Raw genomic sequence first — 27,779 nt, 5'->3', positions numbered from 1 at the left:
TCCCGCTGACATCACGCGGCGGGGAGGAGGAGGAGGAGGAGGAAGGGTGGGGTGAGCGGGAGAAGAGCCTGCGAGAAGCCGAAGCCGCCCGCCCGCCCTCCGCCCGGGCAGCCGCGACGCCCAGCTCCAGCCTCGCCCGTCCCGTCCCGCCCGCCCGCCGAAGCCAGGACGCCCTTCGCCCGCTAGGCCGGCGGTGCCGGGGGTCCGGAGCCCTTCTGCCTCTCCAGCCGTCGCTTTGCCGCGGGTAAGTCCGGCAGCCGCCCAGCCGGGAGCAGCGGGCGCCTCTTCCCGGGCTCCGAGGGCGGGAGAGGGAGGGGGGCTCCGGCGGGCGCGGGCGCTCTGTACATGGGCAGAGGAGCTGAGCCGGAGCCCGGAGCCGAGGCGCTTCTTCCATCCTGGCCCGGGAGCTGTCGGGCGGGCGCGGCCGGAGACCTCCACCTCCTCCTCGTGACCGTGACTCAAACGCGGAGCCCGCGTGAATCACTGCCGCTGCTTCCTCTCTGGCCCCCCGCCCGGCCCGGCCCTCGCTCCTGGCCCGCGCTGGCTTCCCCTGGCCACCGCCTCGGCTCTGGGCGCTGGGAGTCAGCCGGGCCGGCAGAGGCAGGCGGAGGGAAGGGGGCGCGGCCACCTGCACGCTGCCCGGTCGCCCCGCCGTCCTTTGGCCCGCCCGCCCGCGCTTCCTCGCCGCCTCCCTGCTGGGGCCGCCGGGGCGCCGGGACTCCGCACCAGGGACGCCGCGGAGGGCAGAAGCGAGACGGGGCCCCCTTCCCCTCGTGCCCACCTGTAGGGAAGCGAGCGCTCGGGGCCGCCTCGGTGAGGAAGGGGGGGGGACGCAAGGCGGGAGGGAGAGCCCGGAAGAAGGAGCCAGCCGGCCGGGCGCCCCAAAGAGGCTGGGGGCGCAGGGGGTTGGGGGTGGGGTCTTGGCAGCCTCTCCCCCCCACCACCATTTGCAGGCTCCCGGGTCCCTTCGGGGGAAGCTGCCTCGGCTGGTAGAAGGTGCTGGATCAGGCCCTCTGGCCGGTTGGGCTGGGCTGGGCCAGGGGGGCGGGGCAGGTGCTGCGTTGGCTCACCCCGAGACCCCCCTCTCCTGGGGAGGGAAGTGGGGAAAGTGGGGGCCTCGACTTGCCCCCCCCTTTGGTTCTTAGACTTTTCCACACTTGGCTTTCCTCCTTCATCTGCCTTCCATCCTGCCTCTCAATGGGTCACTGGGGGTGGGGTGGGGGGTGGGTCTTCTGCCGACACTGCCCTCTTCTCTCCTGAAACTGCCCTGAGTGTAACCTTCTGCCCGGTCCCTCCAGCCTTCGCAGGGCTGGCGCTTCTTCCCAGAGCGGGATTGGGCTTGGGCTTCTCCAAGTGGGTCCTTTGGACCTTCACTCTCGGTCTTACAGCCCCCCCCCCCATTGCCCTGGTCCTTCCTGCTTCTGGTGGCCTTACAGCTGCTCCTCCCCCTCCCTCCATCTCCGTGGTCAGCGGGAGGTTTTTGCTCCGCTCCATCAGTGGAAGGTGTCCTGGCTGGTCCCCTCTCCAGAGCATCTTCTGAGAAGAGCCCAAGGGGGGGGGAGGACGGGGGAGAGTGGCCGGAGGCTTTGTGCCCCCCCCAGCTGGGATTTGAACTCTGGCCTTCCTCAGCCACCGCTGCCCTGCCCCTTACGCCTTAGGGGCTCCTCCTGGGTGACCCATTGGCTGAGCCCTGTGCCAAGTGTCTGAAAGGGCAGAGCTGCATCCTGACCCCCCCTCGCAGGACCACTGAATGCCAGGCGGGGGGGGCACACGTTTGCCTCTGGGCCCGAAAGGTCAGCAGGGAACGTCTCCACCCGAGTTCTGCAAAGGACGGAGCAGGGCTGGGGGGGGGGAGGCACTTTCTGCTGTCTGGCTGGAACCAACCTGGCCACAGCTGGCCACCCTCTTCCGCCCTGGGGTCTCTCTGCCCCGATGCCCCTGCGGGATTTCTCTGCCCGGAAGCCTGGCACGGCTGGGATCGAGGGGTCAGGCACCAGGCTCTGCTTCCAAGGGGGTCAGCCGGGACAGTTGTAGCCACTGAAACGGGGCCTGGACTCACTGCCCGGCTGAGGGTGGAAAACAGGTCAGCCATTCCGCCCCCTCCCCCCCCTGAATGGCCCTGAATGGCGTCTGTCTCTGGGTGTCAGCCTGGATCAGCCCCTCCCCCCCCCCCCATTGTCTCAGGATTTGGGCGCTGGGGAAGTGGACAAAAAGGGCCATTGTTCAGGCCTGGCCTGGCTCCCCCCCCCCCAGCCTCGCCTTTGTCTCCTCCACTGCTGTCCTTCCATAGATCTCCCTCCCCACCGGCACACACAGCCCCCCCCCGGACATTCCATTCCATTTCCGGGGGTGGGGGAGGGGCCGGCCTCTGTTGGTGGGGGTCTGGCGGAACATGTGAGAAACAGCTGCACTTTCTTTAACACCAGGAACATAAAACAAAGGGGGGAGGAAGAGGCCGGTGAGCAGGGGAGGGGGAGAGGCAGGGGAGGGGGGACAGTCCAAATCAGCTCTGGGGCTGTCTGGGGGGGGGGGCAGGGGGGAGCAACCCAAATGCAATTCCCTCCCTGCAGAGGAAGCTGAACTGGCCAGGGGTCTGGAGCTGCAGACGGAGGCAGCCCACATCTTCGGGGGGGGGGGGTTTCATTCAGGGGAGGAGGAGGAGGGGGGGGGCAAGGCAACCCTAAGACCCGCTCCCCCCCCAGTGGGCCTCTCCAGGTTGGCCCCTCCCTTTGGCCCCTCCCTTTGGCCCCTCCCTTTGGCCCCTCCCTTTGGCCCCTCCCTTTGGCCCCTCCCTTTGGCCCCTCCCTTTGGCCCCTCCCTTTGGCCCCTCCCTTGGATGGCATTCCGGAACGTGGAGGAGTCGAAAGTTGCTTTGTCCCCAATTGGGCCGGAGCCCTTGGACGCTTTCCGTCCGTGAGAACAAGGAATCCCATAGCATTGGGGGGGGGAGCATTGGGGTCCCAGGCTTTGGCCCCTCTTTTGAAGGGAAGAGGGGCGGACGCGGGGAGGAGAACTTTCCTCCTTCTTCCTTTGCACGTCCTTGCGCTGGTCAAGCGGCCCTGGGGTCGGACATTCTTGGTCCAGCCGTCGGCTCCCTTCTGAGGGTGAAGGATCCTGAGGAAAGCTGCCCTTTGCCCAGCTGAGCTTTCTAGAAACACAGTCAATATTTGGAAGTCTTTAGCCCTGCGACCACAGGACCTCGGCCCGTCCCTCTTCTCTGCCCAAGAGAGGCCAGAGCCGGAAGGGAGGGGGCTGGGGGTCAAAGGGCAGCTGGGTTCTCACCCCTATTGTGTCAGGAATGAAGTGACTGCCTTGCAGGGGAGGCTGGAGGGTCTCAGCAGAGGGGGAGGTGCCTGTGGACTGTTGTGTTGTGGCCAAAGGTGAGTCCACAGGGGGCAGGGCCACGGGGCAGAACACTTGCCAGCCTGTGCGCAGGGCAGTCGGTTCGCTTTCCTCTGCAAACACACGGGCACCGTTGGCCTTGGATGCGAGTGGGGGTGAAGCAGGCGAGGTGGGGGGCCCTTCTCCCCCCTCAAGCCCAACCTCTGCCCTCTGAAGGGTCTGAGAAGGAGGGGGGGGGGACAAGGCCTGACCCTGGCCAAGGTGGAGCGAAGTGGGGCCCCTCACCACCGAAGAGCCCTGGCAGTCTGGGCGTCCACCGTCCGGTGAAGGTACCCGGTGGGAGGAACCTCCCCCTGCGCAACAGGAGCTGGGGCCACACCGGACAGGGCTCCGACTGCGCCCTCAGCAACAGGGGGCCTTCATCCCTCATCCAGAGAGCCAACCCTGGCTGGGTGAGGGAAGAGAGGGAGGGGGAGTCAAGGAGGGGGGTCAGGGAGAGTTGGAAAGGCACATCTAGCTTAGCAGTTGCCATGGCGATTTCTCTTGCTTCTGAAAACTCAAGCTGGATGGCTTTCATTCAACCCCCCCTCTGCTTCCATCCCCCCCCTGCCACCCAGCCACAGGCGCTTGTAATCGCTGGCCACGCTCTGTCCCTCCTGTTCCCCCGGAGGCTGCCCGTTCCCGTCCTCAGAGCCGCCAGGGAAGGGCCCGGAGGCCAAGCGGTGGGGCCAGGGCCCCCTGTGCCTGGCTGCAGCCCTGCCTTGACCCCCCAGCAAGGGCCCTGTAACACCGTCCTCCCCTGGTCCCTGGAAGAGGGGGCCTCTGAACACCCCCCCTTATACCGGACTCTCACTTCAGGGCAGGCCCTTCTGTCCCCTCTGGCATTCACAAAACCTTTCATCATAACGCTGGTCATCCTCCTCCCCTGCCCCCGGCTGAGGCATCTGGTCTTCTTTTGCCACTGACCGGCTGACCGGTTCTCCTCGCTCACCACCCCGTCCTTCCTCTTCAGCACGGCCTCTAATCCTCAGCCCCACCCTGGGGGGTCTTGGCGGCACAGCTGACACGGACACAGCCAGGAGCTGAGGGGTCAGAGGTTGCCACGGAGGTCGCGCCCCCTTTTCCCACGAACCCAGAGCTGCGGGCGAGGGTGACATTCCCAAGCCAGGAGGAGGCCGAGCCCTTGAGAGGGAGCCTCCCGCTCCCCTAGGCTTTGCCCCCCCCCCACCGCTTGGGTCTCCGGCCTCGCCCGCAGCCTTGGTGCCCTCTGAGCCGGCAGACATGAACGGGCTCTGCCAGGGGCCCTTGGGTTCCTCAGTCCAGGGCAGCGTCCAGGTCCAAAGCGGCAAATGCCGAGAGGCTCAGGACAGGACACAGGGTCCGTTTCTGATAGTGGCATCGGTCACTCTTGGGGAGCTTCAGGGCTGCAGCCTCCCTCTCCTGGGACAGAGTTTTGCCCCCCTGCTTATTCCCCTCCGGACCCACAGAGAGAACGAAATCCAGGCTCCAGCTGGAGGTCCCCACATCCCCAAGAGGCCATTTCCAGCCCTCGGCCGCTGCAGTCAGGCCTTTGAGGCTGGGAGAATGCAGGGGGGGGGCCTTCGTATTCTCTCCCAGCTGAGAAACAGGCCCAGACTCCCCCCCCCTTGGCTCTTCCAGGGCGGCTTTATTTTTTCCTCCCGGCCTGTGAGAAAATAAACTTGGCAAGACCCCCGGAGGAATAATGGCTCTCACCATCACAGCCCTGTTTTATCCCCACAGTCCCTCCCCCCTCCCTCCCTCCCCCCCCTGCCCAGCTGCCTCCAGGAGGGCTGATTTTTATGAATGGGTCGCTCATGCATATGGATGAGCCACTTTGCATAGGAGCCGTGAATGGAGACAAAGGGAATTGTTCCCAGCCCCCTTCCGCTAGCTGGGCTGCCTCATTTGTTGGGAGGGGGCTGTGTCCCTGGCCTGCTCAGGCGTGAGGACAAACTGCCCGCTTTGCTCGTCTCTGGGCGGCTTTCCACATGGGCCAGAGACACTTTTCTTCCTCCCTTCAGTTTCCGTAATGTCCAGACGGGAAGGCAAGAGGCACCAGCCACGCACAGCTCACGTGGTCGGACATCCACCCTGGCACACAGCGTCCTTTGCACGAGCCCTGCAACTCACAAGAGTAGAGCAAGATGGGTGTGCCAGGGGGTGAAGCCTGTGCACCGGAGAGCCCCCACATCCCCTGCCCAGAGAGGCCTTCCGAGGGTCCGGAGTGGGGTCACTCTCCAAGGGCTGCCCTGCCCTCCCCTCCAGGGCAAGTCCCACGTTGGCTCCCGTCCTTGTTTCTCCTAATGTTGTGGCTTCATCCGTTAGTCCGTCTTGGCAGGAAGTTCTACCCCCACCATCTCTGGCCCAGCCTGTGTGGCTGTGCCTCCTCTTGGGGGCTCTGTGGCCATCACACCAGGCAAGGAAGAGCCAGGCAAGGACCCTCGGGGGTCTTGCTCTGCATTACAAGGGAGCTGTCGTGTGGGTCAGCCCCCATTTTGCAAGGGTCTGCTGAAGAGGCCAATGAACTCCACATTTTCCGTTGTGCCCTGGAGCAACGCATCTTAATTAACATCCCTTAACCAAGTGTCCCAATTCCGTCTCGAACATTTGTTCTGGGCGCAAAAAGAGTCTTCCGTCTGAAACATCTCTGGGTCTCCTCACTTTGGGAGCTTTCTGTCCAGGGTTAAAGCTTTTTCGGAGCAGATCCTCCAGGGGACCATTTGTGGAGTGAAGCCCAGGATCAGCAACAAGTCTTTTTCCTTTGGGTCGTTTTCTTAAATTTTCCTTTAAGAGTCTGCGACTACTGAGAAACCCACCTGCCCCGTTTTCCGATACAATTGAACCAAGGCTGTTTACGTGGTGTGGCTACATCGTCTGGGGCTCCTGTGTTTTCCTCCCCCACCCAGACCTGGCTACGGGCCCACCCAGCCCCACAGCTGTCTGCAGCTGCAAAGGAAGGGGTTGCTGCAGACTCGGACCAGATTAGGAAGCGCTGACCTGGCTGGATCCCAGCGCTCGCTTCCCCTTCCGGTGTGGACTCCCAAGAGCCGATCTCTGGCACGGGACCCGGTGCCTGCTGGCCATCCCATGCGCGGGGCCCTTCCGTTAATTCATGGCTTCCAGATGACCAGGACTTGCCCTGCGTTCAGCCGGGGAGGAGGAAAAACAAGCCCAACCTCTGGGAAACGCAAAGGGTCATTGGTTTTCTCCTCCCTAGTTCTGGGTTCTCTAAACTGGTGCTGGACGGAAGGGCAGCTTAATGCTTGGAAAGGACCTTGGAGGGTCTTCTGGCCCAGTCCCCTGACCCTACGGTATGCTAGGCAAAGGGTCATCCAATCTCCACTTGAAGACTTCCGTGAAGTGGCACCCACAACATCTAAAGGGAAGTTGGTCCAGGGGTCAATTGTTCTCTCAGGAAATGTCTCCTAGGTTGCTTCTCTCCTTCTTTAGTTTCCACCCACTGCTTGTTCTACCCTCTCAGGTGCTTTGGAGAATAGCTTGACCCCTCCTCTTCTTTGTGGCAGACCCTCAAATACTGAAACGCTGCTCGACCGTCTCCCCTGATGATGGTCAAGCACACCAAGGACACGAGAGAGCTCGGCCTTTGGGTTCACTCGGCTCAAACTGGCTTGTTGCAATAATAGGGTTCAATCCCAGAGAGTGGGGATTAAACCCTCACTGTGGAAAAGGACTTTGCAGAGCCTGTCAATGGCCGCAGCAGCAATGGCTTGGTTTCCACCATAGCAGGGGTTTATTTATTTCACTTATTAAGCCAACTCAAATAGCCGCCCACCTCACCAACAAGCAATTCTGGACAGCGTCCAAGCCCAGCTAAGAACTGAGTAGGTTTCTCCCTCGACTTCCTCCCATAAAATCCGTCTCTCTAGAAGTCACAAGTTAGGAGAGAAACAGACGAACCCTCTGAGTAAACCCGAGATGGTTTTGCAGGCACAGTTGTGTGTTTTATGCGCCCTCAGCCGTCTGGGGGCTTCGGTGAATGCAGGATGGAGTTTGAGCACTATTGGTTTTTTATTGCTTTTAATCATGCTTTGCACTTTTGTGGAGGTTGCAGTGCCGGGAGGAGGCAGCCTAAAGTCTGACGTAATGAATTAACAAAGCAAAAGGCAAAAGACCTTAAGAGCCAGGAGGGGAAGGACCATCTCAAAAATAAGAAGGACTAAATTTGGCTTTTTTCCCAGCCCTGTCAGATCAGGTCCATGGTCCAGTTCTCTCGCCCCTCCAGCTGATTTCGTCCAGACATTAACCCATATTTAATAATGGAGCCAAGTTGCTCCTGGCTAGTGGGAGAACTGAGCCAAACGCCCGTGGGGGTCTCTCTGTTTTTAAGGCATTTATCTCCCCTCTTTCTGAGGCCTCCCGGAGTTGAAGAGACGTCCCCTTCCTTTAATTTTAATTCCGGTTTTTCTCTGCCTGTTTGGAGGAGCAAAGCCAGAGGAAGCTTTTGTGGCTGGAGGTTGGATTATTATTATTTCATTATTATTTATTAGATTTGTATGCCGCCTGTTTCCACAGACTCAGAGCCGCTCACCACATCACAACATTGGAGCCATCTCTGAATGGAAGGCTCCTTCCTCCCTCCAAGCCTTTCCCTCGCGGCTCTTATCCCCAGATGCCCCAGAAACGCCCCTCTCTGTCCAGGGCAGAGCAAGGGCCCCGGCTGAAGGATCCCGTCCGTCCACCCTGAGGGAAGCGCTGCTCCTCGGCCTACTTCCCTCCGGTCAGGGCAGGAGGCAAATGGCCGGCAAGCTCTTGGCTGGGATAAAGGAGCCACCAAAGAAAGGATTATAATCTGGCAACACCTGTTTTTTGGGCTGTGGGGGGGCGATTCCTAAAGACCCCCTCGATATTTCCCTACGAATAAAGGGGCCGAGACGTCCTCTGGGGCAAGAGAATCTCTGGGGGAAAATGTCTCCGTAAGTGGCCATTCTTATGCGACTCCCCCCTCAGAGGCCGTGGGGGGTCTGGCCCCCTTGGTCAAGATGGGATGGTGGCCTTTGGCTTCCTGGGAAACTGGCCTTTTATTTGTTTTATTTTATGTATTTGTTTTGTCAAGTACATATTGGAGGTATGTAAAGATGATATAATATTCATATACATGATGCTGGTAAACAAGAAGAAATAGGGGAAACATTAGATATAAAAATATTGATATGCATGGGACTAGTAGAAATAAATAAAAGAAACATGAGGCCGGGGCACTTACGCACGCCCCTTACTGACCGCTTATGATCATCAATATATCTTATTATTGTCAATAGCCCCCCCTTTCCCCCCTGAGTAAACGCAAGGGAGCTTTGCAAAGAAGCAAACTTTAATCTCCAGAGTTGCCCTGAAGGGAGGAAACCTTCCCTGTTGTCAATAAACCCTGTTTTGCTCCTGGGGGAGGGAGAATGGCCCCCCCCTCCGCCTGCCCAGAGAGAGACCCGCTCCGTCCCTCTTTTCAAGGCTTTTCCAGCCCCACTGGACCTTCCTGCCCTTCCATTCAGCCTCCGTGTGGCTAAAAGCCTGGCTCAGTTTCTCCTCTTCTGCAGAACTCAACTTCTGGACAAAGCCGCTCTGGGCTGTAGAGCTGCAAGCGGTCAGTCACGGCACAAAAGGGAAGAGGAGGTGGAGGGAGGAGAACCGGAGGGGAGCTGGGGACAGGCCGGGCTTGGCAAGGAACGTGGAGGGAGAGGCGCTTTGGGAGGGGGGCATCCCCACAGCCCCCCCTCCCCAACTGGCATCCTTGGCAGGACAAGCCCAGGGGTCACAGCTGGCCTAAGGCTGCTCCGTGCCTCTCCTTCAGAGTCCAGCCTTTCCAGAGGCAATGTGCCTTAGCGGCTAAGGACGATGGGAAGGGGGTCCCAACCCCTCTGGGCAACGGGCAGACTGTGGAAAAGCTGCCCTAGACCACCCACCTCCCTGTGTCGCGGGTGGCACACAATGCCCCCCTCCCCTCCAGCAAGAAGCGGCTGTCCTGGATGCAGCCTCTCAAAGGAGGCCCATCTGGCGCTTCCACTCCCAAGCCCATCCAGGTCACCCCCCCTCCGCCCCCCCCCGGTGTCCCTGACCCCCTTCAAGTAGCCGCCGCTAGCACAGGGGGAGCAGCTGGCACGGGGACCCTGGTGCTTGACAGTGGTGTGTGTGTGTGTGTGTGGAGGCCCCCTGGACCCCGGGCTCTGCCACCGGCCTTGAGCTGCCCATCCCCCCATCTGCAAGCGCCCGGCCCCTCCCTCCGCTGGGCTTTGGGAGCCTGGGAAAGGGGCAGCATCCCCAGTGCCAGCTCCCTGGCCCCCAGCCTCCCCTGCCAGGCCCTGGGCTTCTGCCACCTGGCAGGCCTGAGCAAGGGGGGGGAGAAAGGCCAGGGAGGCCCATTGTTTGGGGCCCTGAAAGGACGAGAAAAGAGGGCGAGACCCCTCCCCCAATCCATTCCAAAGGAAGGGGAGGCGGCCACCCCCCTTTCACCAGCTGTGCAGGAATTTTCTCTTCCTGGGGGAGTCAGAGGAACCGGGACCAGGTTGGAGCCACCACCAGTCCCCCCCCCATGTCCCTACTGGCCGGTCCCCCCCCCTTCCCTCCTGCAGCACCAGCTGGACTGGCCAGAGGGAAGGGAGGCAGACTGGACCCTGGCTTGGCTGGCATCTGAGAGGGAGGGAGGGAGGGAAGGCCGCCTTTGCTGGGGGGGGCCTTGAATTTGTGGCCTCGCACTTTGCTTGAGGGCTTCCCGGCTTGGGCCCCGATTGCAGCCACCCCCACCCCCCCTGTGCTGCAGGAGGCACAGGGGGGCCATGGGGTCCCATTCCCCACAAGGTCTCTCCCCTCGCTGACCGCTCTTCTTTTCGACCCTTCACTCTCGTCTGGAAACTCAACTTTTTAAAATTTGCTCTGGGTTTATTTACCTATGAAATAAGTCCCTGGATTTTGAGGCAGAATTAACAGGGGGCTGCAGCGAGGGCCAGTTTGTCAGGGGGGGGAAGGATGTGTTTTTGAGGGGGAACAAGGGGCTTTGTGCCTCCAGGATCTCTGCTCCTGTCCGAGGAATCTCTGTGGGAGGAGAGGAATGTGGCAAAGGCCGGTTCTGCCTGGGCTGGCCAAGGGGGGGGGGGGACAAGCCCCCAAAGGGAAAGAGGCTGCCCCCTCCCACACGGAGCTGAGCCTTGACCAGGCCTGAGTGAGCTGGGTGAGCTTGGCAGGAGAGGCAGACAGAGGCCGAAGGGGGGAGCGTGGCCGGGGCCTTAAGGACGGGGCTGACCCCTGGCAGGATGGGGCCCACTGCAGAGAGTGACTGGCAGCCCTTCCTACTGATGCTTCCGGGGGGGGGGGCATTTGTGGAAGAAATAGGCAGGTTCTCCTGACCCACATCTGGCCCAGCCCCTCCCCCCACCCAAGGCCAGATGGCCCCTGTGGTCAGGGATTTGGGGGTGGGAGGGGCTGCCTCTGGCTGGACCTTATTTCCTGTGGCCCCCCTTTCCGAAATGAAAACCCTCTAATCTCCACCACTAAGCCGCTGGACAGGGCGGAAACCAGGCTTCTGCCAGGATGCAGAAATCTGTCCTGGGGGGGGCAGAGAGACCCACCCCAGCCGTCAGTGGGCACTCTCTCCTGGGGGGGCGAAGAGCCTCTTGGCATCCGGTTTGCTCAGGCCGCCTGCGAGGGGCTCCAGCCGCAGTCAGGTAGGAGAGTGGCTGGGGAGGGGGGAGGGAAGAAGCCCCCCAGGGCTGTCAGCAGCCGTTCCCTGACCCCAAAGAGCCCAGCCGGGGGGGGGGCATTGGGAGGTTGAGGCAGCCGCAGCTGATGTCCAACCCTGGCAAGGGCTTCTCTGAGGAGGGGTCAGGCGTCTGCGGACAGACCTGTGCCTGGCACTTGGAGGGGGGGTCCCGATGCCACCCAAATCCTCCCAGGGCCTAACCCCCCCTCCCACCCCCCCTGCAGAGATGGCCGAGTACCAGAGCCTGCTGGAGGAGCTGGCCGAGAACATCACCCGCGAGGACCTGGACCAGCTGAAGTCGGCCTGCAAGGAGGACATCCCCAGCGAGCGGCACGAGGGGATCGCCAGTGGCAGGGACTGGTTCGCCTTCCTGGAGAAGCACCACAAACTGGACAAAGGTGGGGAGGGGCGAGGGGGGTGCAGAAATGGGGGGGATTTGGGGGCCTGCAGGAGAACCGGGAGGGAGGGGTGGGGGTCCCGGGGGGAACCAAAGGGGAGAAACCGCGTACCAGGCACAGCCGAGGGAGGGGCCTCCGCATCAGGGCCAGGGGCTCATGGAAAGCCCCCCCCCAAAAGTCTCTCCTGGTGCCCTCATAATGCCAGCCTGCCCCCCTCCCGAGAGATTTAGACCTGGCATTGGCCAGGGGAGAGCAGGGAGCCCCGTGAGCCCCCAAAACAGCCCCGGGGGGCACTGGAGGGCCATGAGGGGGGCCCGGCTCTGCCCCCTCACCAGCCCCCACCTGCCTGCCGGGAGGGGAGAGGGAGGAGGGGGCAGATGGTGCCAACAAGTGACGTCATTTGTTTTTGAAGAGAAGGAAAAGCTGTTTTCTCGCCTCTGCTCCCTCCCCCCGCGAGTGCCTTCACAAGAGTTTGCACATCGCGCCCCCCCCCACGCTTGCTCCCTCGCTCTCCCCTCTGCCTCCGCACCAGCGGTGTGCCCCCCCACGCAGCCCCCCACACCGCCGTGCCATCGCCCACTCGGCCCCCCCAAGACTCGATGGCAAGCGCAGCCCCTGTGCCCCCCCACGCTGACGGCCCCCCTCTCCCCCCCACGCTGACGGCCCCCCTCCCCCCCCCATGCAGACCACCTCTCCTACATCGAGCACATCTTCGAGATCTCCCGCCGGCCGGACCTGCTGACCCGAGTGGTGGAGTACCGCACGCAGGTGCTGAAGATCTCGGAGGAGGACGAGGTGGACACCAAGTTGACCCGCATCCCCAGCGCCAAAAAGTACAAAGGTCAGTGGCCCCCTGGGAGGGGCTTTGGGGGAGGGGGGCGCAACCCCTCCTCCCTCCTCTGACCGCTGCCCCTCCCCTTCTCTCCACAGACATCATCCGGCAGCCCTCGGAGGAGGAGATCATCAAACTGGCGCCCCCACCCAAGAAGGCCTGAGCCCCCCCTGCGAGTGTGGGCGTGTGTGTGTGTGTGTGGAGGGGCTCAGCTCCAAGGACCACTGCCACCCCCCCTCCACTGCCCTGGCTCAGACACTTTGGGCCTCCCCCTCGGCTCACGGCCTCCCCTGCCTTGTCCCAGCGGGGGAGGGGGGAGAAAGGGAGATGGGCCCATGCCTCCCCCTCCCCCCCTCCCTCGGTCACTGGCTAAAGCAGGTTTTAGGAGGCTGCTGAGGATGGTTTGAGGAGGGGGGGCTGGAAAGACCCTCCCCACTGCTGCTGCTGCCCCCTCCCCCCCAGGCAAGAGACGTCCCCCAGGAGGATCAGGGGCCACTTTTCCAAGGAAGGAGGAAGTGAGAGAGAGAGAGAGAGGACCCGGGCCCCCTCCCTGGGCAAGGCCCCCCCTCACCCTCTGCCCCATGAGCCTACATGAGGCGGGGGTGCAAGGGGAGGCAGAGGGGGTCTGCCAGGGACCCCGGGGTTAGTGGGGCCCCCTCATAACCCGGGCACAGTGCCCTCCTCTTCTGGGGGGGGCAGGGGGGAGGGGGCCCTTCCAGGGACCAGGCGATCAGGAGACCCACCTGCAAGAGAGGCCGGGGAGGGGGGGTCTGCTCCTTCCCAGCTGAGCCCCCCAGAGCAGAGCAGGACCAGGGCGACCAGAGACCCCCCCTCCACCACAAACCCCCCCCGCCCTGCCCCCTGCCTGCCCACAAGGTGCCTTCTCTGGGTCTCCCACCCCACTGGCCTCTCCAGGCGTTTCCACGGGTGCCTCCTTTTCTACTCCCTTCCTGTGCTCGTGGGGGGGTGTATGTGTGTGTGCAGGGGGCCACCACTGACTGAGGCCCTGCCCTGCCCTGCATATATGGGGCGTATGGGGGAAGGAGCAGCCCTCCTCCACTCATCCCCCTCCCCACTGGGGGCCAAGGCCACGGGGTGAGGGTGAGGGGTCTGGGGTTCTGCTCGGCCTCCTGGCACGCAAGAGCTCCCGGCACCTGGCCCACCCGGGGAGAAGCAGCCATGTCCCCCCCCCCCGGCACTGGGATGCGCAGTGTCTCTGCCGAGTCCCCTTTTGTTCAGCCCCCCCCCGAGCCCCCCCACGTGGTGCAGCCTTTCCCGACACGCGTGTTGTGATCGTCGTGTGCATAGAAACAGCTGGGCTAGAACTGTGCTTTGAACGTGGCCTCCCCCGCCTCTCCCGCTGGCCCCCCTGCCTTCTGTCCTTATGGGTGGAGAGAGCGGGTGGGGGCCCTTTTCAGATTGGGGGGGAAGAGAGCTGAAGTCTGGGCCTGGGCCCCCCCGCGCATGGCCCCTGCCCCTCCCGTGGCTCCAGGCTGAGCCTCTTTGCCCCCCCCCAGAACCCCCCCGGGAGGAGGCAGCCATGATGCCCGGGAGCAGGGCCCCCTCGCTGCTCCTGCCCCCCCCACCGGGACCAACACGGAGGAGCCTGAACCGAGTGCGTTTCTCCCCCAGTGTTTACAGTCGAACAGTTGGTGGTGATCTCACTGCAAATTAGCACCCAGTAAAAATAGTACAGTGTGTGTGTGTGTGTGTGTAGTGGGGGGGGGGGCAGAAATCAGGGCGAGCGAATGTCTCCCAGTGAAGTGAAGCGCAAAAGCCGCTTAAGGCTCCTCTGGGCTGGGGGAGGGGCTGCAAAGGCTTTCCGGGGGGGGACACACAGAGCAGAGAAGCCCCCCCCCTCTGGGGTTACAGGAGGGGGGGAGGGGGGGTCTCCCAGGACCTTGCAAGGATGGACAGAAGGCACAAACCCCGCCCTTTGCGGCCAGCACCCCCCCCCCCCCCGTGTCCCTGACCTCGATGCTCAGACCGTGCTAACTGTGTGTACATATATATTATAAATATATGTATATTAAATATAATATGGAGTGACCAGTGTTAACTTATTTTCTGTGTCAAGTGGACCAAAAATAAAGGAAACAAAAGCAAAGCAGAATTTGTAAGACAAGAGTGTTTTCTACCCCCCCCCAAGCCTCCCCCCCCCCTTCGTCTCTGGCTGCAGAGGCCAAGCAGGACCTTCCGGTAGAGCGAGGGGCCACTCAGAGCCCACGATCCCACGCGGGGCAATGCAGGCATCATCCCTGGTGCCCCCTCCAGCTGCTCTGCCAAAGCCCCGGCACAGCTTCTTGCTGCCAGAGCTGCCCAGAGCTCGGACACAGGCTCTCTGGCCATGGCGCAACTGGCAGCCCTGGGGGTCAAGGACGGGGGGGTGCTGACAGGGGACGGGGGTCTCCAGCTTTGCCCTCTGGAAGTGGAGGTTGGAGACTCAGCCCCTCCCCATCTAGAGCCCCAGAGGGGGCAGAGGACACAGGAGGAAAAATATATTTCCCACTTAAAATCCCCTAAGTCAGCACACTAAGAGTCACCATGAAACCAAAGGCTCATGTGCGTATATATGTATGTACACACACACCCTGTTTCCCCCCAAAATAAGATTCCCCCCCCCCCCCAATAATACGCCCAACCAGGCCAATAAGGCCAAGCGCTCATTTCGGGGTCCCAAAAAGTATAAGGCAGGGTCTTGTTTTGGGGGAAAGAGGGTAGTAACTGACAATTACGAAAACGTGTATATTTTGGGGCTTGGCGCATAACAGGTTGCGGGTGGGTGGGTGGGTGAGTGGGTTGGTGGGTTTCCACCTTCCACCTACACTGCCCCCCCCCCACTAAAGGTCTTCTGAAGGGGGTTTCCCCAAAAGCAAAGGCCTCGAGAGCAGAGTGGAAAGGGCCGGGGCCCCTGGGGTTGGGGGGGGGGGCAAGAAGACCGACCCCCCACCCTGGGCGAGGCAGGGGGGGTCCTGGGCAGGCGAAGCAGCAGAGTCCCAGGGGGGGGGGGCTGCAGAAGAGCAGATGGCACCACGTCTCTCTCTCTCAATTCGTTTATTGCATTTATATAATATATATATATATATTTATATTTATATATATACTTAAACTTTTACAATAATTTTAACTTGATAACATCCAAGTTTAATTTGGTTCTTGTTTTAATACATATAAAATTAGGCCTCTAAACAGCAATCGGAGGGGGGGGCGTTGGGGGGGGTGTTGTTGCCTCCAAAACCGAGAGATCGTATCCTGGGGGGGGGGAAGGGGGGCAGAAAAACGAGGCGGCTGCACTGAAACCTTTCAAACTTTACACGCTCGGAGACGAGGAAGAGGTCAGCGAGTGGCGGCTGCAGACGGCCGAGGGAGGGGCCGAGGGGGGGGGGTCCTGGGTGCCTACAGCTGCTGGAGGAAAAACACACCAAAGGAAAGAGAGAACCGTGGAGGGGGGGGGGCTTGGGGGGGGGGGCAAACCCAGAGGGACCAAAGCTCCCAAATGTCCACTGGAGAAGCAGAGTTCCAGGGGGGCTCATCCTGGACACAACATGCAGCAGCCTTTGGGGGGTGGGGGGGGTAGAAGTACGTCCCCCCTCCAATCCACACACACACACAAAGAAAGGGGAGGAGCCAAGCCAACTCCCACCCCCCCACCCCAAAGAAACTGCAGGGAGCAGGCGGCAACCAGAGCCAAGAATCCGGGAGGGGGGGGAGGATGGTGGCTGGGGGGGGGAAGCCTGGTGCTGAGAAGGGAGGGCAAAGTCCAGTGGGGGGAGAGAATGGGGGGGGCTGAGGAGCCAAGCTGACCCCCCTGCTAACCAGGGCAGGCAGGCAGGGCGAGGGGGGCCTCTCGTGGGGAGGAGGAGGAGGGGGGCTCACTGGACAGGCGGGCTCTCCTCCCCCCTTCCCAAAGTCCCCACAGCCGCTGATTCCGTGGGTCAGGGGGAGGGGGCGGGGGGGGGACTCAGGAAGGCATGCACTGCACCCGGTCCGGGCCCTCCTCGTCTTCGTCCAGGGTGTCCGAGGAGCTGAGGGAGTCCTCCGAGTCGCTCTCGGCCGCTCCGGTGCCCGCATCCCGCTGGCGCTGTAGAGAAGCCCCCCCCCTCAGCGTCACTGCCCGCTCGGAGCCCCCCCCCCCCCGCATGATGCTGCGACCGGAGGCCAGGGGCAGCCCCACGGAGGAGGGTCCCATAGGCAGCCCAAGCCCTGGGAAGGGTCTCCGTGCCCCCCCCCGGAGCCAGCCCCACTCGCTCACCCTGTGGCGCCGCCGAGGGCGGAAGTGGTGCATGAGGAACCAGAGCAGGTGGCTCTCGTACATGTCCGCGTGGTTGAGGCTGTCCTCGTCCCTCTCCCGCTTGTTCTTCTTGATCACCTGGGTGGGGGAGGGCAGGGGGGCTGTTAGAGAGCAGGGAGGGGGCCCACGTGGGGAAGGCAGGGGGTGGGGGGCCCGGGATGCTCTTTCCGCCTGGGGTCTTGCGAAAGGCCTCAGAGACGAAAGGAGCAACTCCTCCTCCTCCCTTCCCCCACACAGCCCCCTCTCCCAATTCTGCCCATATCCCTGGGGCCTTCGACCCCCACCAGGAAGGCCGCACCCACCTCCTTCAGGGCCGCTCAGCTGTGTGGGCACCTCCGCGGTGGGGGCCCAAATCTTCACGTCGTAATCCAGGCCGCTGGTGGCCAGAACAGGGAGGTGGGGGTGGGGCTCCAGGCAATTGACCTGCTGGGGCAAAATGGAGCGGGGGCTGCACAGAGGGCCACCCCCGAGGAGCCCCCACGCGAGGGATGAGCCGCCCCCGGGCGCCCCCACTCACCACACCCCCTTTGTCTCCGGGCATGAACTGCACCACCTGGCTGGAGGCCTTTTCCCAGACGAAGACGTGGCCGCAGTCGCTGCCGCTCACCACAAACTCGCTCTTGGGGCCGTAGAAGTTGACCCCCTTCACTGGAAGCAGATGCGGGGGGACCCCTCAGGCCAGGCCGGGACCCCAGGACACCCCCCCCTTTGACCCAGAGGATCTCCGCCCCCTCTCCCCCGTTTGAACCGTCCCGCCCTTGCCTGCTCCAACCAGAAGGGGGCGCCCACAGACAGTTTTGCCCAGGAGCCCCCCCCCTCGCAACCCCAACAAGCCCCCCCAGCCTTGTGTGTGTGTGTGTGTGTCACCTGTGGCGTTGTTGCGGTGCCCTTTGTATCTCTTGACGTACTCGGCTCCGTCGCTGTGGGAGGCGTTGAAGAGGTAGATGTCCTCGTCGTTGTAGCTGGCCAGGAGCTCTGCAAGAGACCCACATGGCGGGGGGCATGGAGGCAGCCGCCCAGGCGACATCCCCCCCCCCGAAAGAGAGACCCCCCCCTCAGCCCCCAGCCCAGCCTTCAGCCCCCTACCTGAGCCATTGTGGCTGTAGACCAGGCAGGTGATGTTGGCTTTTGACTCGCTGTTCACCTGACGGGGCGGAGGGGCAGAACCCTGAGAACAACGCTCCCCCCCGCCCGAGGCAGGTGCTGACCCAGGCAGAGCGCCCCCCCCCCGCCCCTTCCCTGCCAAGGCCACGGGGGGGGGGGAGAGGAGGGGAGGCCTCACCAGGTGGTGGGGGCAGAACTTCTTCAGGACCCCGTTGTTCTCGTTTTCGTTGATCTTCCGCTGATCGTAGATCCTGCGCAGAGACCGACAGGCGGGAGAGGAAAGCTGGGACTGGGGGGCCAAAGGAGAGACCCCGGGGGACCCCAGCCCCACCCTCCGTAAGACAGAATCAAGCTCCTGGCCCTCAAGCTCCTAGCAGAAAGGAAGGGACGAGGGAAGCCAAAACGAGGAGGGGGTGGGGGATCAGCGTCCTGGGCAGCTCCCCCTCCCCCAGGATGGCCCCACAGCTGACCCCCCCCTATTCAGCAGGGGGGAGGGGGGCCCCTGGGCTGACCTGACGTATTCGTCTCTGCCCCCCACCGCGAAGTGGTGCGTGTTGGCCGGGCTGACGAAGATGGTGTAGAGGCCGACCTTCCTGTCCTTCTCCTTGGTCACTACCAGCTTCCTAGAGGGGGGGGAGAGCGAGGCCTTCAGATGCCCTCCACGCGGACCCCCACCCGCTCCCTCGCTAGGCCCCCCACCACTTACGAGGCCGGCCGGTCTTGTCTCAGGTCGATGGTGAAGACCACGGCGTCTTCTCCGGCCGAGAGGAACGTGCAGGGGGAATCCGGCTCCAGGGCCAGCTGGGGGGGGAGGGGGGGAGGCTTGGCTGAGGACTCCAGGGACCCTCCACCCCCCCCCAGACTCCAGAGGACTTTGGAGGGGAGCAGTTTAGAAACCCACCCACCCCCCGCGCGAGAGAGAGCAACTGAGCCTCCGCAGGGGTGTCGCACGCGAGGGGACAGGGGCAGCCTGCAGCCGAGTGGATAGGGACCGAGAGCCAGGGGATGAGCAGCCCATCCGGGTCAGCCTGGTGGGGCGGGGGCAGCATAGGGGGCGCACACTCACCTTGTGTGACGCGCCCTTGTGCTGGGCCACCCTCTTCGTGGTCTTGCAGCACTGGGTGGCGGAGAGTTCGGCCACTCGGACCTGCCCGTCCCGAGCACACATGGCCAGGGTGGAGTCTCCGCTGTTGGGGAGGAACTTGGCCTGCAGGGGGGGGAGGGGAAGCAGCCGGGTCTGGCGCTGACCCAAGGCCGGACACCCCCGCTCCCTCTGCCCCACCGGCCAGCAGGGCTCTTCCCATGGCAACCAGCCCCCCTCTCCTGCCGGCCCCCAGCCTGGCTCAGTGGGGGGCCCTGGATGAGAAGGCCCCGCTCCAATCCCCGAGCCCCCCCCCCACCTGGAAGACGTTGCTCTTGTGGCCGCTCTCAAACTCCAGCACGGGCCGCCGGCGCATCCAGTCCCAGACCACCACCTTGAGGTCGTCGCTGCCGCTGGCCAGCCAGGCCCCGCGCTGGTTGAAGTGGAGGGTGTTGACGCAGCCCGCGTGCCCCTCCAGGCCGTACTGCAGGCAGAGGCGCTGCACGAAGAGCCGGGCCCCGCAGGCCTCGCGGGTGAAGCGGGCGCTGGAGCCCAGCTCCCTCCCCCGCAGCGCCTGGAGGGCCCGCCAGCGGGGCTGGGGCAGCGCCAGCGTCTCCGAGGCCACCCAGTCCTCCAACGCCCGCTCGTCGTCTGAGGAGTCCCGGTCCTGGTTGGGGCGCTTGCGGGGCCCTCGCCAGCGGGAGCGCTGGGCCCCCACTTCCGCCTGCTGCTGCTGCTGCTCTTCCTCCTCCTCCTCCTCCTCCTCGTCTTCCTCTTCGTCCTCCTCCTCCTCCTCCGAGGGGGAGTGGTCGTAGGTCCGGTTCAGTTCGTTGATGGAGTAGTGCCCTGTCTCCTCCATGCTGTCCGAGTCCTTCTCTTCCGCAGAGCTCTCCGTGTACGTCTGGCTGGGGCCCACCTCGTCCCCCGTCAGGCTCAGGTCCGAGGCCTCCACCTCCACCCCGGACGACGTCTCCGGCCCCTCCGTGGTTGCGGACATCTCCTCGGGGCTGCTGGACACGCTCCCTGTGGGTGGAGGGGGACCTGGCTGAGAACCCTCTTCTCCCCCTTCTGTCCCACGCGGGGGCTGCCCTGCCCAGAGCCACTGGCCGATCCTGGCCGGGGCAGGGGTTGCTCCCCCCACAGAGAGACGGGCAAGCAGGGGGCTTGCGAGGGAGGTGGGCAGGGTCCAGCCCCCCTGCGCCCTCCGCCATCCAGCCACAGCTCCGCGAACTAAGCCCTGCGCCCTCCACCGTCCTGCCACCCTCAACCACAAGTGCCGGGATCCTCCTGCTCTTACCGTTGGGGAGGTCCGTTCTCCCCACTGTGCTATTATCCCCCCCGCCTGACATCTCGCTATTGCGTTTTAATTCGCTCTAAGAGAAAGGGGAGGAAAGAGAGCAGCAGGTGAGCCACAAAGGGAAGGCCGGCCCATCTCCCAGCCCCCGAGCCCCCTCCGCCCTCGGACACAGCACTGGCAGCCCTCTGGCCACAGCGACACAGGGCACCCGAGCAGACCAGCCTGGCAAAGCCTGGAGCCCCAGCTGCCCTGCCGCCCGTCTGCTCCGGCCCAGGGGGGCAAAACAGGGCAGGTTCCCACTCTCAGGGGCCATTTCACAAGGCCAGAAGGAGGCTCCAAATGCGCAAACTCCGGCCACCAGGAAGGTTTCTCGAGTGGGGTCGGCAGTGCAAAAACTCCACCGTTTATTCCTCTGTTTAGATCACAGGGCTTATTTCAGAGGCTTCGCCTTCCCTGCAGCCAGACGGTGGCCAAGATGGCTGGTAATGAATGGACCCCACAACAAACACCCCTTGAAAGCCTCCAAGTAAACAGGGGGGCTCCCAGACACAGAAGCACCACACACACCTATGGGGGGCGCAAGCTTCCATAGAAGAGGCCTGGCCCCCACCCCCAAGGCAGCAACACCCAGGAGGAGACCTCCACCCTCCTTCTCCTCCAGGGCCCCCTCCCTCCCTCCTGGGCCCCTCAAACGGGAGCCACCACTTGGGAGGTGTGGAGCCTTCAAGGGCGGCCCCACAAGACCAGCCTCCCTTCTGCTTCTTTGGGAGGCAGGGGGCTCAGCTCGGGCGGGGGGGAGGGGGCATTGCAACCCGAAGCTCCACCCCCAACTCAGCCAAAAGTCCGGCTCGCCCCCCCCCCCTCAAAGCGAGGAATCCCCCTCGGTGAACCCCGGCCAGGCTCCGAAGCTGCAAAGCCCAAGGACCAGCGGCCCCCGTGGCAGCCCAGCCCAGGCGGCTCAGCAAGGGGGGGGGGGGGGGCGCAGCAGGAGGAAGGCACCGAGGCCCCTTCCGCCCCCCCCCCCCAAGGCAGTTACGGTGCAAAAGGAAAAGACGGGTGCCCGGGGGGGCCCCACCTGCCCCTCCCCTTTGAATTGTGCCCTCTCCCCCCGACCCACCTGTCCTGCCGCTTCTTCCGTCCTCGGCCCTCACCGGGGAACAGGCGCGGAGAAGCCGGAGATCAGACTGCGGGGGGGCAGAGAAGAGGGTCTCAGGGTACCGGATTTCTCCGGACGCCCCGGGCGAGGGGAGGGGGACTCGGCCTCCCTTCCGGGCTCCCCACCCCGGAGAGCGGCGCTCAAAGCTCCGTGGGAGGGAAGGGCGGAGACCGCGCGGGGGCTCCGGGGAGAGGCGGCCGAGGCTCCGCTGCCCCGCACACGTAGGCCCGGCGCGGCCATTCCGGGGCCCTCGGCCGGGGACGCGGCTGCCCGAGGCTGGGCCCGGCGGGTACCTCTGGCGGCGGCGGCGGCTCCCGCTCCTCCTCCTCCTCCCGCCGCCCCGTCGCCGGTGCTGCCCCCGGGACGCCCAGGCGCCGCCGCCATTTTATGGCCCAACCGGCGCCGCGCGTCTCCTTCCGGATCCTCCGCTGTTCGCGACAGCCGCGCTTTACGCCACGCTTCCCCGCTTTACGGCAGAAAAGCCCGGAGCTGCCTTAGAGACGCCTGCCCAGACCGGGAGGAAACATAGAGAGCGAGCCCTGCTGGCGGGCAGGAGGGCATCCGGAAGCACAGCGCTGCTAATCCTCCCGGAGTTTCCTTGTGCGGTCGGTGGGAGGGTCCTCCACACACAACGAGGTCCGTTACCCTGGCAGGGCAGCCGGTTCCCTCCCGGGCAGTCAAGGGCCGAGCCCCCGGAGCCCCCTGCCAAGGCAGCTATTGCCAGGCAGAGAAGGGCCCGGGGGGAGGGATTTGTGCCCTCCAAGCAGCCCTAGATGGGGATTTACCGGAGGAGGCGGAGACAGACCGTATCCGTTCTCAAAGCCTTTCCCCAAAAGCCGCTGCGAATCCAATATTTTCTGTCCCCGTTCAGGATTTGTCCTCCTCAAAATAAGCGTCTCCGCTTACTGTCGCTGAAGGACAAGGAGCACCTGATGGACTCACCTGCCACTGCCCCTCCAACCCCCCCAATTTTGTGTGCCTGTTCAGTGTATCTACCTGGAGAACCCCCCGCCCCCCATATAAGTCCTAGAAAGTGGGAGCTATTCATAGGGGGCTGGTGGTCTGTTCTGCCCACCCCGTGCAGGACCTGAGGAGCTGGGGGCTGCCAAGCAGGGGGGGAGCTGCTACAAGCTCCGAGGGCTCAAGAGTTGAAACAGGGGGGCTCCCTCCACTCACAACAATTGACAGAAAAGATCACAACTTCACACCGTCAACCTCCACCTTTATTTCAAGAATGGCCCCTCTCACCCACTTCAGCCATGGAGGGCGGCTCTCCCCCTGCGCCATCAGCCGCCAGCAGAAAGGAAAGGCCCCAGTGGCCAAGGGGCAGAGGCAGCCGGCTCCCCAGCTCCCTCCCCGCACAGGCAGTTCTCACAAAGCAGCAGCAGCAGCAGCAGCAGCACTCGTGTTAGGCAGAGGCAGGGATGTGAATACTCGGGGCTACGGCACAACACGAGGCTCACACCGAGGGGGCCATGGAGCCGGTCAGCGTGCCTGGCATCATCCAGAGGCCGTGACTGAGCCCAGAGCTGGGCCTTGGGAAGTGGGGGCCTTCGAGTGTGATTGCTCTGGCCCTCGCGGGACTCCTGCAAACCCACCTGCCAGGCTCGGCAAAGGTCGCCAGCCTGAGGCACCGGGCGGTGACAGAAAACAGGCCAAAAAAGACACGGACCCCTCCACCCACCACAGTGCCCTCCCATCTCTCAGTCTCCCTGGCGCGGGAGCAGGTCACATGATCTGGCACTGCTCGCCCCCAGCGCCTCCGGCGTCAGGCAGGTTCAGTCCTTCCAGGTCAAAGTTCAGGCCAGGAGGCTGGAAAAGGAGGAGGAAACGCCTGCTCACAAGAAAGGAGGGGCCGTTGCACCCCTCGGGTTCAAGCTGCCCCCTTTGCGCCCCCCCCTTTGCCTTGTGGCACCACTGCTGCTGGCAAGGCCGAATCCCAGCCTGGGCACTCACCGATTCTCCGGCCAGCTCCTTGGGAGGATGCCCCAGGTCCTGCAGCTGGAAGGCAGATGGCAGAGTTAAGTCCCCAGCCCCACGCCTTGAGCCCCCCCCCCCCACTCCCAGCCCCTCACCTGCTGCATGAGGTCCAGGATGGCCTCAAAGTGGGCCCTGTGCTTGGGGTCTCCGTCCGTGGGCTGCTGCGCCTCGAAGTGCTCACAGATTCTGCCCATGACCCGGAGCTGCTCCTGGTACTTCTCGTACTGCTCCTCAGGCAGGGAGTCCCGGTGCCTCTGGAGCCACTCCGGGTACTGGGAGGGGGGGTCCACCAGGAGGTCACAGATGGCCGCCCCTGCCTTTCTCGAGTGGGGGGGAAAGAGGAGGCAGCCCCTCCCTCCCTTACCTTCTCCGTGATCTCCTTGAGGGAGGGGTAGAGGACGTCCTTGGAGAGCAGGTTCTGCATGATGCTGTGCATGATGGGCCAGAGGCTGCCTTCCCCACCGCCCTCACCCTCCTCCAGGCCCAGCCCCTCCATCGTCCGGCTCAGCTCCTCCGCTGACACCCCGGAACTCTGGGGGGAGAGAGAGGCACAGCTGGCAGGGAGGGTTGGGCGGTGGGGGGGGGGCGAGGGAGGGGGGGGTCGGGCGGAGGACGCACCTGGAGGCCGTCGGCATTCTTGGCCAGCCCGCTGAGCGTCTCCTTCAGGCAGGAGGTGAACTCCTGGCGGGACCCCGGGTCGCTCCCTGCAAAGAGGCGGAGGAGGCGTCGGCGGCGCTCGACGGGCTCTTCCCCCTCCCCATGAACCCCCCCGCCGCCGCTCACCGACTCTGCCCGCGGCCGCCGAGAGTCTCTGGAACTGCTGCACCAGGAGGGGCTCCTCGGCCGCCAGCTCCTCCATGGCCCGCTCGAACTCCGCGCTCGCCTGCGACGCCAGCTCGCTCTCGAAGAGCTCCTGGAAGAAGGTCTCCTGCGCCGCCAGCAGCCGGCCCTGCGCCACCCCGGGGGGGAGGACGGAGGAGGGAGAAGCGGAGGCTGCAGGCGCTGCCCGGACCGGAGGCCCCCGCGCCCCGAGACCCCCGCCCGCCCGCCTACCTGCGCCTCCCCCGCCGGCTCCGCCGCCCCCTCGCCGCCTCCCGCTGCTGCTGCTGCTGCGCCGCCTCCTCCTGCTCCTCCGACGGGCTCCCCGGGCGCCGGCGCGGCCTTCTCGAAGTCCTCCAGGGCGCCTGCAGGCAGAGAGAGAGAGAGAGCGGCCGGCTCGGACGGACCCCCCCCCCGGCACCCCCTCCCGCGGCCTCCCCTCCCGCCGCCGCTCACTGGCCAGCAGCTCCTCCAGCTCGGCGTCGGGCTCCGCTCCGGCCGCCGCCATCTCGCAGCGCAGACCGGCCAGACGCTCAGGCCGGAGGAGGAGGAGCCCGGCCAGGCCCCGCCCCGGAAGACTGCCAGGCCCCCCTGCGCTCGGTTGCCGGGCAACGGGCCCAGACGCCGCCGCGATGGGCAAGAAGGGCGAGCGAGGCGCCAAGGACAAGAGCGCGGCGCAGGAGGAGGAGGCGCGCATCGCGGCGCGCAGGGCGGAGCATGGGGAAGGTGGGGGCCGGCTCCCCCCTCCCTCCCCCCCCCCTCAGCAGCCCCCCCTCCAGGTGACTGACAGCCCCTCCCCTTCTTCTCCCCCCCCGCAGAGGAGTACGTGTGCAGCGGGGCGCTGGAGGTGGACTTCCCGGAGCTGTGCGCGCGGGCGGGGCTGCAGGAGGCCCCCCGCGTGGTCAGCCGCCCGCACCCGCCCGCCGGGCCCCCCCTGGAAGAGGCGGAGGGGGCGTTGGGGGCGTTGGGGGCGCCGGCGGGGGAGCCGCTCTCGGCGCTGGCCCAGATCCAGGCCAAGTACGCCTACTTCCGGCCCTGCCTGCAGGTGGAGCTGGAGCACGAGGACCCCAAGAGCGCCCGCGAGCTCTTCATCCGCAGTGAGTGAGGGGGGGCGCCCCACAGACCCCCCCTCCCCTCGCCTCCTCCCACTGCCCCCCTCCCTCTCTCTCTCTCAGGCTGGAAGATCGAGGAGAAGATGCTGGGGGTCCTGGGGAAGTGTCTGCCGGCCCTCGCCCACCTCCAGGCCCTCCAGTGAGTCCGCCCAGGGGGGGTCTCTCCCTCTGTCCCCGGACAGCCTCTGACCCACCTCTTGCCCCCCCTTCCCCCCGCAGCCTCTGGAAGGTGGGCCTGAGCGACCTGGCGTTCCTCTCCCTGCTGCCCGTGCTGGCCGCCTGCGCCAACCTCAAGTAGGTGGCCTACCCCGAGGGGGCGGGGGCTGGGGAGAGGGGAGAAGGGGCAGCTGGACAAGGGCGGCCCCTGCTGCTTCTCTCCCCCCACCCCCCGCAGGACCTTCGTCTTGGAAGGGAACCCACTGCCCGAGCGCTCCTTCTACAAGCTGGTCTCAGAGGAGAGCAGGTGAGGCCTGAGAGCACACCCACCCCACAGAGCCTTCCCTGGTGGGCCCCCAGGAGGAGCCCTGTCCCACAGCCCCACCCTCTCTCCCCCCACACACACAGCTTGGCCCACCTGTCCCTGCGCAACAACTGCATGGACGACCAGGCGGTGCTGCTGATAGGCCAGGCACTCTCCTCCCTCCGCACCTCCAACAAGACCCTCGTCTCCATCAACCTCAGCTACAACCACATCACGGACGTCGGGGCCACCCACCTTGCCAACGTGAGGCCGCGGGGGGAGGGCCGGCTGTCCCATCGGGGGGGGGGGCATCGGGGGGGGAAACAGGGGGAACCTCAGGCGGCTCCTCCCTCCCTCCCTCCGTGCAGGGCCTGCGCCTGAACCGCTCCCTGCTCTCCTTGTCCTTGGCCCATAACCAGATCGGGGACGAGGGCGCCGTGAAGCTGGCCGAGGTGAGTCCCAGCCGGGCGGGAGGAGGCCCCAGAGGTCCGGAGGGTCCCTCAGCCGGCCGCTTGCCTTGCAGGTGCTGGGCCCCTTCCCGCTGACCCACACGGAGGTGGTGGAGAGGCGGCGGCTGCTGCTGGAGAAGGAGGCCCAGGAGAGGGTCCGGCAGGTGGGGAGCTGCGGGGGGGGGGGGAGGCAGGACCGGCACGGGCCAGGCGTAAATTGGGGGGGCGGGGTGAACGGGAGGCTCCGCCCACTTGCCCGCTTTCCCTCCCAGCAGCCCCCCCGGCACTCGGAGCTGAAGGCCGACCGTCCCACCAGCCACGCCAGCAGCACCACTATCGACAAGCTCTCGGGGGCCAAGGGGGCCAGGTCCCTCATCAAGAAGAAGGCGAGCCCTCCCCAGGACCTGTGGGGGGGAGGGAAGGGGGCACCCAGAGAGCCCACAGCAGCCCCCCCTCCCCTGCAAGGCAGAGACCCCCGTCTGGCCTCTTCCAGGAGCCCACCAAAAAGGACGAGAAAGGCCCAGCGGGCGGAGGGGCCCCCGCACAGCCCCCGGCACCACCCGCGGCCCAGGCCAAGAAGGAGGACGCCAAGCAGTCCAAGAAAGGTTCGGCCTGGGCCCCTGCCCCCCTTCTCCCTCCCCCCTTCTCCCCCAGAGCCCTCAGCCCTCCTTCTCTCCCGCAGCCGCGCCCCCCGTGGACCCCAAGGCGAAGGGGGCCAAGGGGCTGAAGCAGGGCTCCAAGGACAAGCGGTCCCAGGTCCTGGAAGTGGAGGTGAGACCCCCCCCTCTGCACGCAGCAGCCTAAGGGGGAGGGGAGGGCGGCCAGACCCCTCCCCTCCCAACGGCTGCACCTGCCTGGCTCGTGTCTCCCCCCACCCCTCGCAGCAAATCCTGGAGCCCACCGAGATGATGAACCCGCTGCTGGAACCGGCCGAGCACCGTGACGGTCAAGTCTTCCTGCAGGGGAACCGCGTGCTCATCTACCTGAACCTCATGCGTAGGTCGGGGGGGGAGGGAGGACAGCTGGGCCGGGGAGGGGGCTGCGGCTTCCCCTGGTTAAAGGTCACCCTCCCCTCCTTGCCCCCCCCCAGGCAACAACATCTCGGAGACTGGCCTGAGGGCCTTCCTGGCCACGGTGGAGCACCAGGTCAGCCGGGTCGTCCCTGGCGGCAAGGGCCCCACCGGCCTCCTGCACCTGACCCTGGCGGTGAGCCCCTCCCTGCCAATCACGGGTGGGGGTGGGGGGTGGGGCATGGGCAGGCCCCCCTCCACCTCACGGGGCCCCCACCCTCTCTGTTGCCCCCCTCCCCAGAAGAACCAGTTCCCGGCCGACAGCAAGACCTTCAGCCGCATCCAGGAACTGATGGTGCCACGCGACCCCCTGCCCAGGGCCCCCAAGGCGGAGGAGGAGGGGCTCACGGCTGCCCAGTAGGCCCAGGCCGGCCTCCCCGGGACCCCCTGCCGCCCATTAAAAGCCCTCCCCCAAAACCCTGAAGGTTCTGTGTGTGTTTGTGTGAGTGGGGGAGGAGGCCTGTAAAGATTGGTGGGATCAGCAGGGGGGCCTCCCTCTCAGTTGCCCCCCCCCTCCTCTCTGGGCCAAATGGGCGCTGCCCCCCCCTCCACTGCCCCCCTCTCGGCCGTTCAGAAACTCAGAGGCTCCGTGCCCATGTGTCACTGCCAACTGGGGGCCCCGGGAGGGTCTCGGCAAAGCCCCCCCCTCCTCCAGGCCT

The 27,779-nt window shown here is 64.8% G+C and overlaps 3 protein-coding genes across 7 annotated transcripts; 2 read left to right on the top strand and 1 right to left on the bottom strand.

Moving 5' to 3' along the window:
* The first annotated feature begins 34 nt into the window (after positions 1-34).
* PEA15 (proliferation and apoptosis adaptor protein 15) lies at positions 35-14,408 on the top strand. Of its 2 annotated transcripts, none has more exons than XM_070766057.1 (4): positions 35-244; positions 11,296-11,469; positions 12,155-12,310; positions 12,400-14,408. In XM_070766057.1, exons 2-4 carry the CDS (start codon positions 11,298-11,300, stop codon positions 12,462-12,464), a joined length of 393 nt encoding a protein of 130 aa, XP_070622158.1. In that variant the 5' UTR covers positions 35-244; positions 11,296-11,297; the 3' UTR covers positions 12,465-14,408. The 2 variants fall into 2 exon arrangements, with proteins under 2 accessions (XP_070622158.1, XP_070622159.1); XM_070766058.1 differs by lacking the exon at positions 35-244 and adding an exon at positions 720-813 and having other exon boundaries at positions 12,400-12,548.
* Positions 14,409-16,260: 1,852 nt separating this feature from the next.
* DCAF8 (DDB1 and CUL4 associated factor 8) lies at positions 16,261-24,903 on the bottom strand. Its single transcript, XM_070766611.1, has 25 exons — positions 24,848-24,903; positions 24,486-24,755; positions 24,264-24,394; positions 23,994-24,159; positions 23,829-23,914; positions 23,575-23,742; positions 23,306-23,482; positions 23,187-23,231; positions 22,963-23,042; positions 22,696-22,855; positions 21,876-21,999; positions 21,293-21,658; positions 21,192-21,220; positions 20,075-20,150; positions 19,097-19,800; positions 18,763-18,903; positions 18,403-18,497; positions 18,209-18,319; positions 17,875-17,947; positions 17,679-17,736; positions 17,460-17,567; positions 17,110-17,240; positions 16,910-17,015; positions 16,554-16,693; positions 16,261-16,382 (listed from the first exon to the last, which is right to left on the bottom strand). Exons 2-25 carry the CDS (start codon positions 24,724-24,726, stop codon positions 16,263-16,265), a joined length of 3,636 nt encoding a protein of 1,211 aa, XP_070622712.1. The 5' UTR covers positions 24,727-24,755; positions 24,848-24,903; the 3' UTR covers positions 16,261-16,262.
* LRRC71 (leucine rich repeat containing 71) lies at positions 24,639-27,537 on the top strand. Of its 4 annotated transcripts, none has more exons than XM_070766324.1 (14): positions 24,659-24,755; positions 24,848-25,046; positions 25,205-25,280; positions 25,361-25,435; positions 25,536-25,604; positions 25,706-25,865; positions 25,970-26,053; positions 26,125-26,214; positions 26,323-26,436; positions 26,544-26,655; positions 26,733-26,821; positions 26,935-27,046; positions 27,141-27,256; positions 27,362-27,537. In XM_070766324.1, the coding sequence occupies exons 1-14, from the start codon at positions 24,747-24,749 to the stop codon at positions 27,479-27,481; spliced, it is 1,425 nt and encodes a 474-aa protein (XP_070622425.1). In that variant the 5' UTR covers positions 24,659-24,746; the 3' UTR covers positions 27,482-27,537. The 4 variants fall into 4 exon arrangements, with proteins under 4 accessions (XP_070622427.1, XP_070622425.1, XP_070622426.1 ...); XM_070766325.1 differs by lacking the exon at positions 24,848-25,046 and adding an exon at positions 25,075-25,126 and having other exon boundaries at positions 24,662-24,755; XM_070766326.1 differs by lacking the exon at positions 24,848-25,046 and having other exon boundaries at positions 24,639-24,808.
* The last annotated feature ends 242 nt before the right edge of the window (positions 27,538-27,779 follow it).

This window comes from Erythrolamprus reginae, chromosome 13 (assembly GCF_031021105.1).
Source record: "Erythrolamprus reginae isolate rEryReg1 chromosome 13, rEryReg1.hap1, whole genome shotgun sequence".
NCBI classification, from domain to species: Eukaryota; Metazoa; Chordata; class Lepidosauria; order Squamata; family Dipsadidae; genus Erythrolamprus; species Erythrolamprus reginae.
This window is presented reverse-complemented; position numbering and strand designations above follow the sequence as displayed.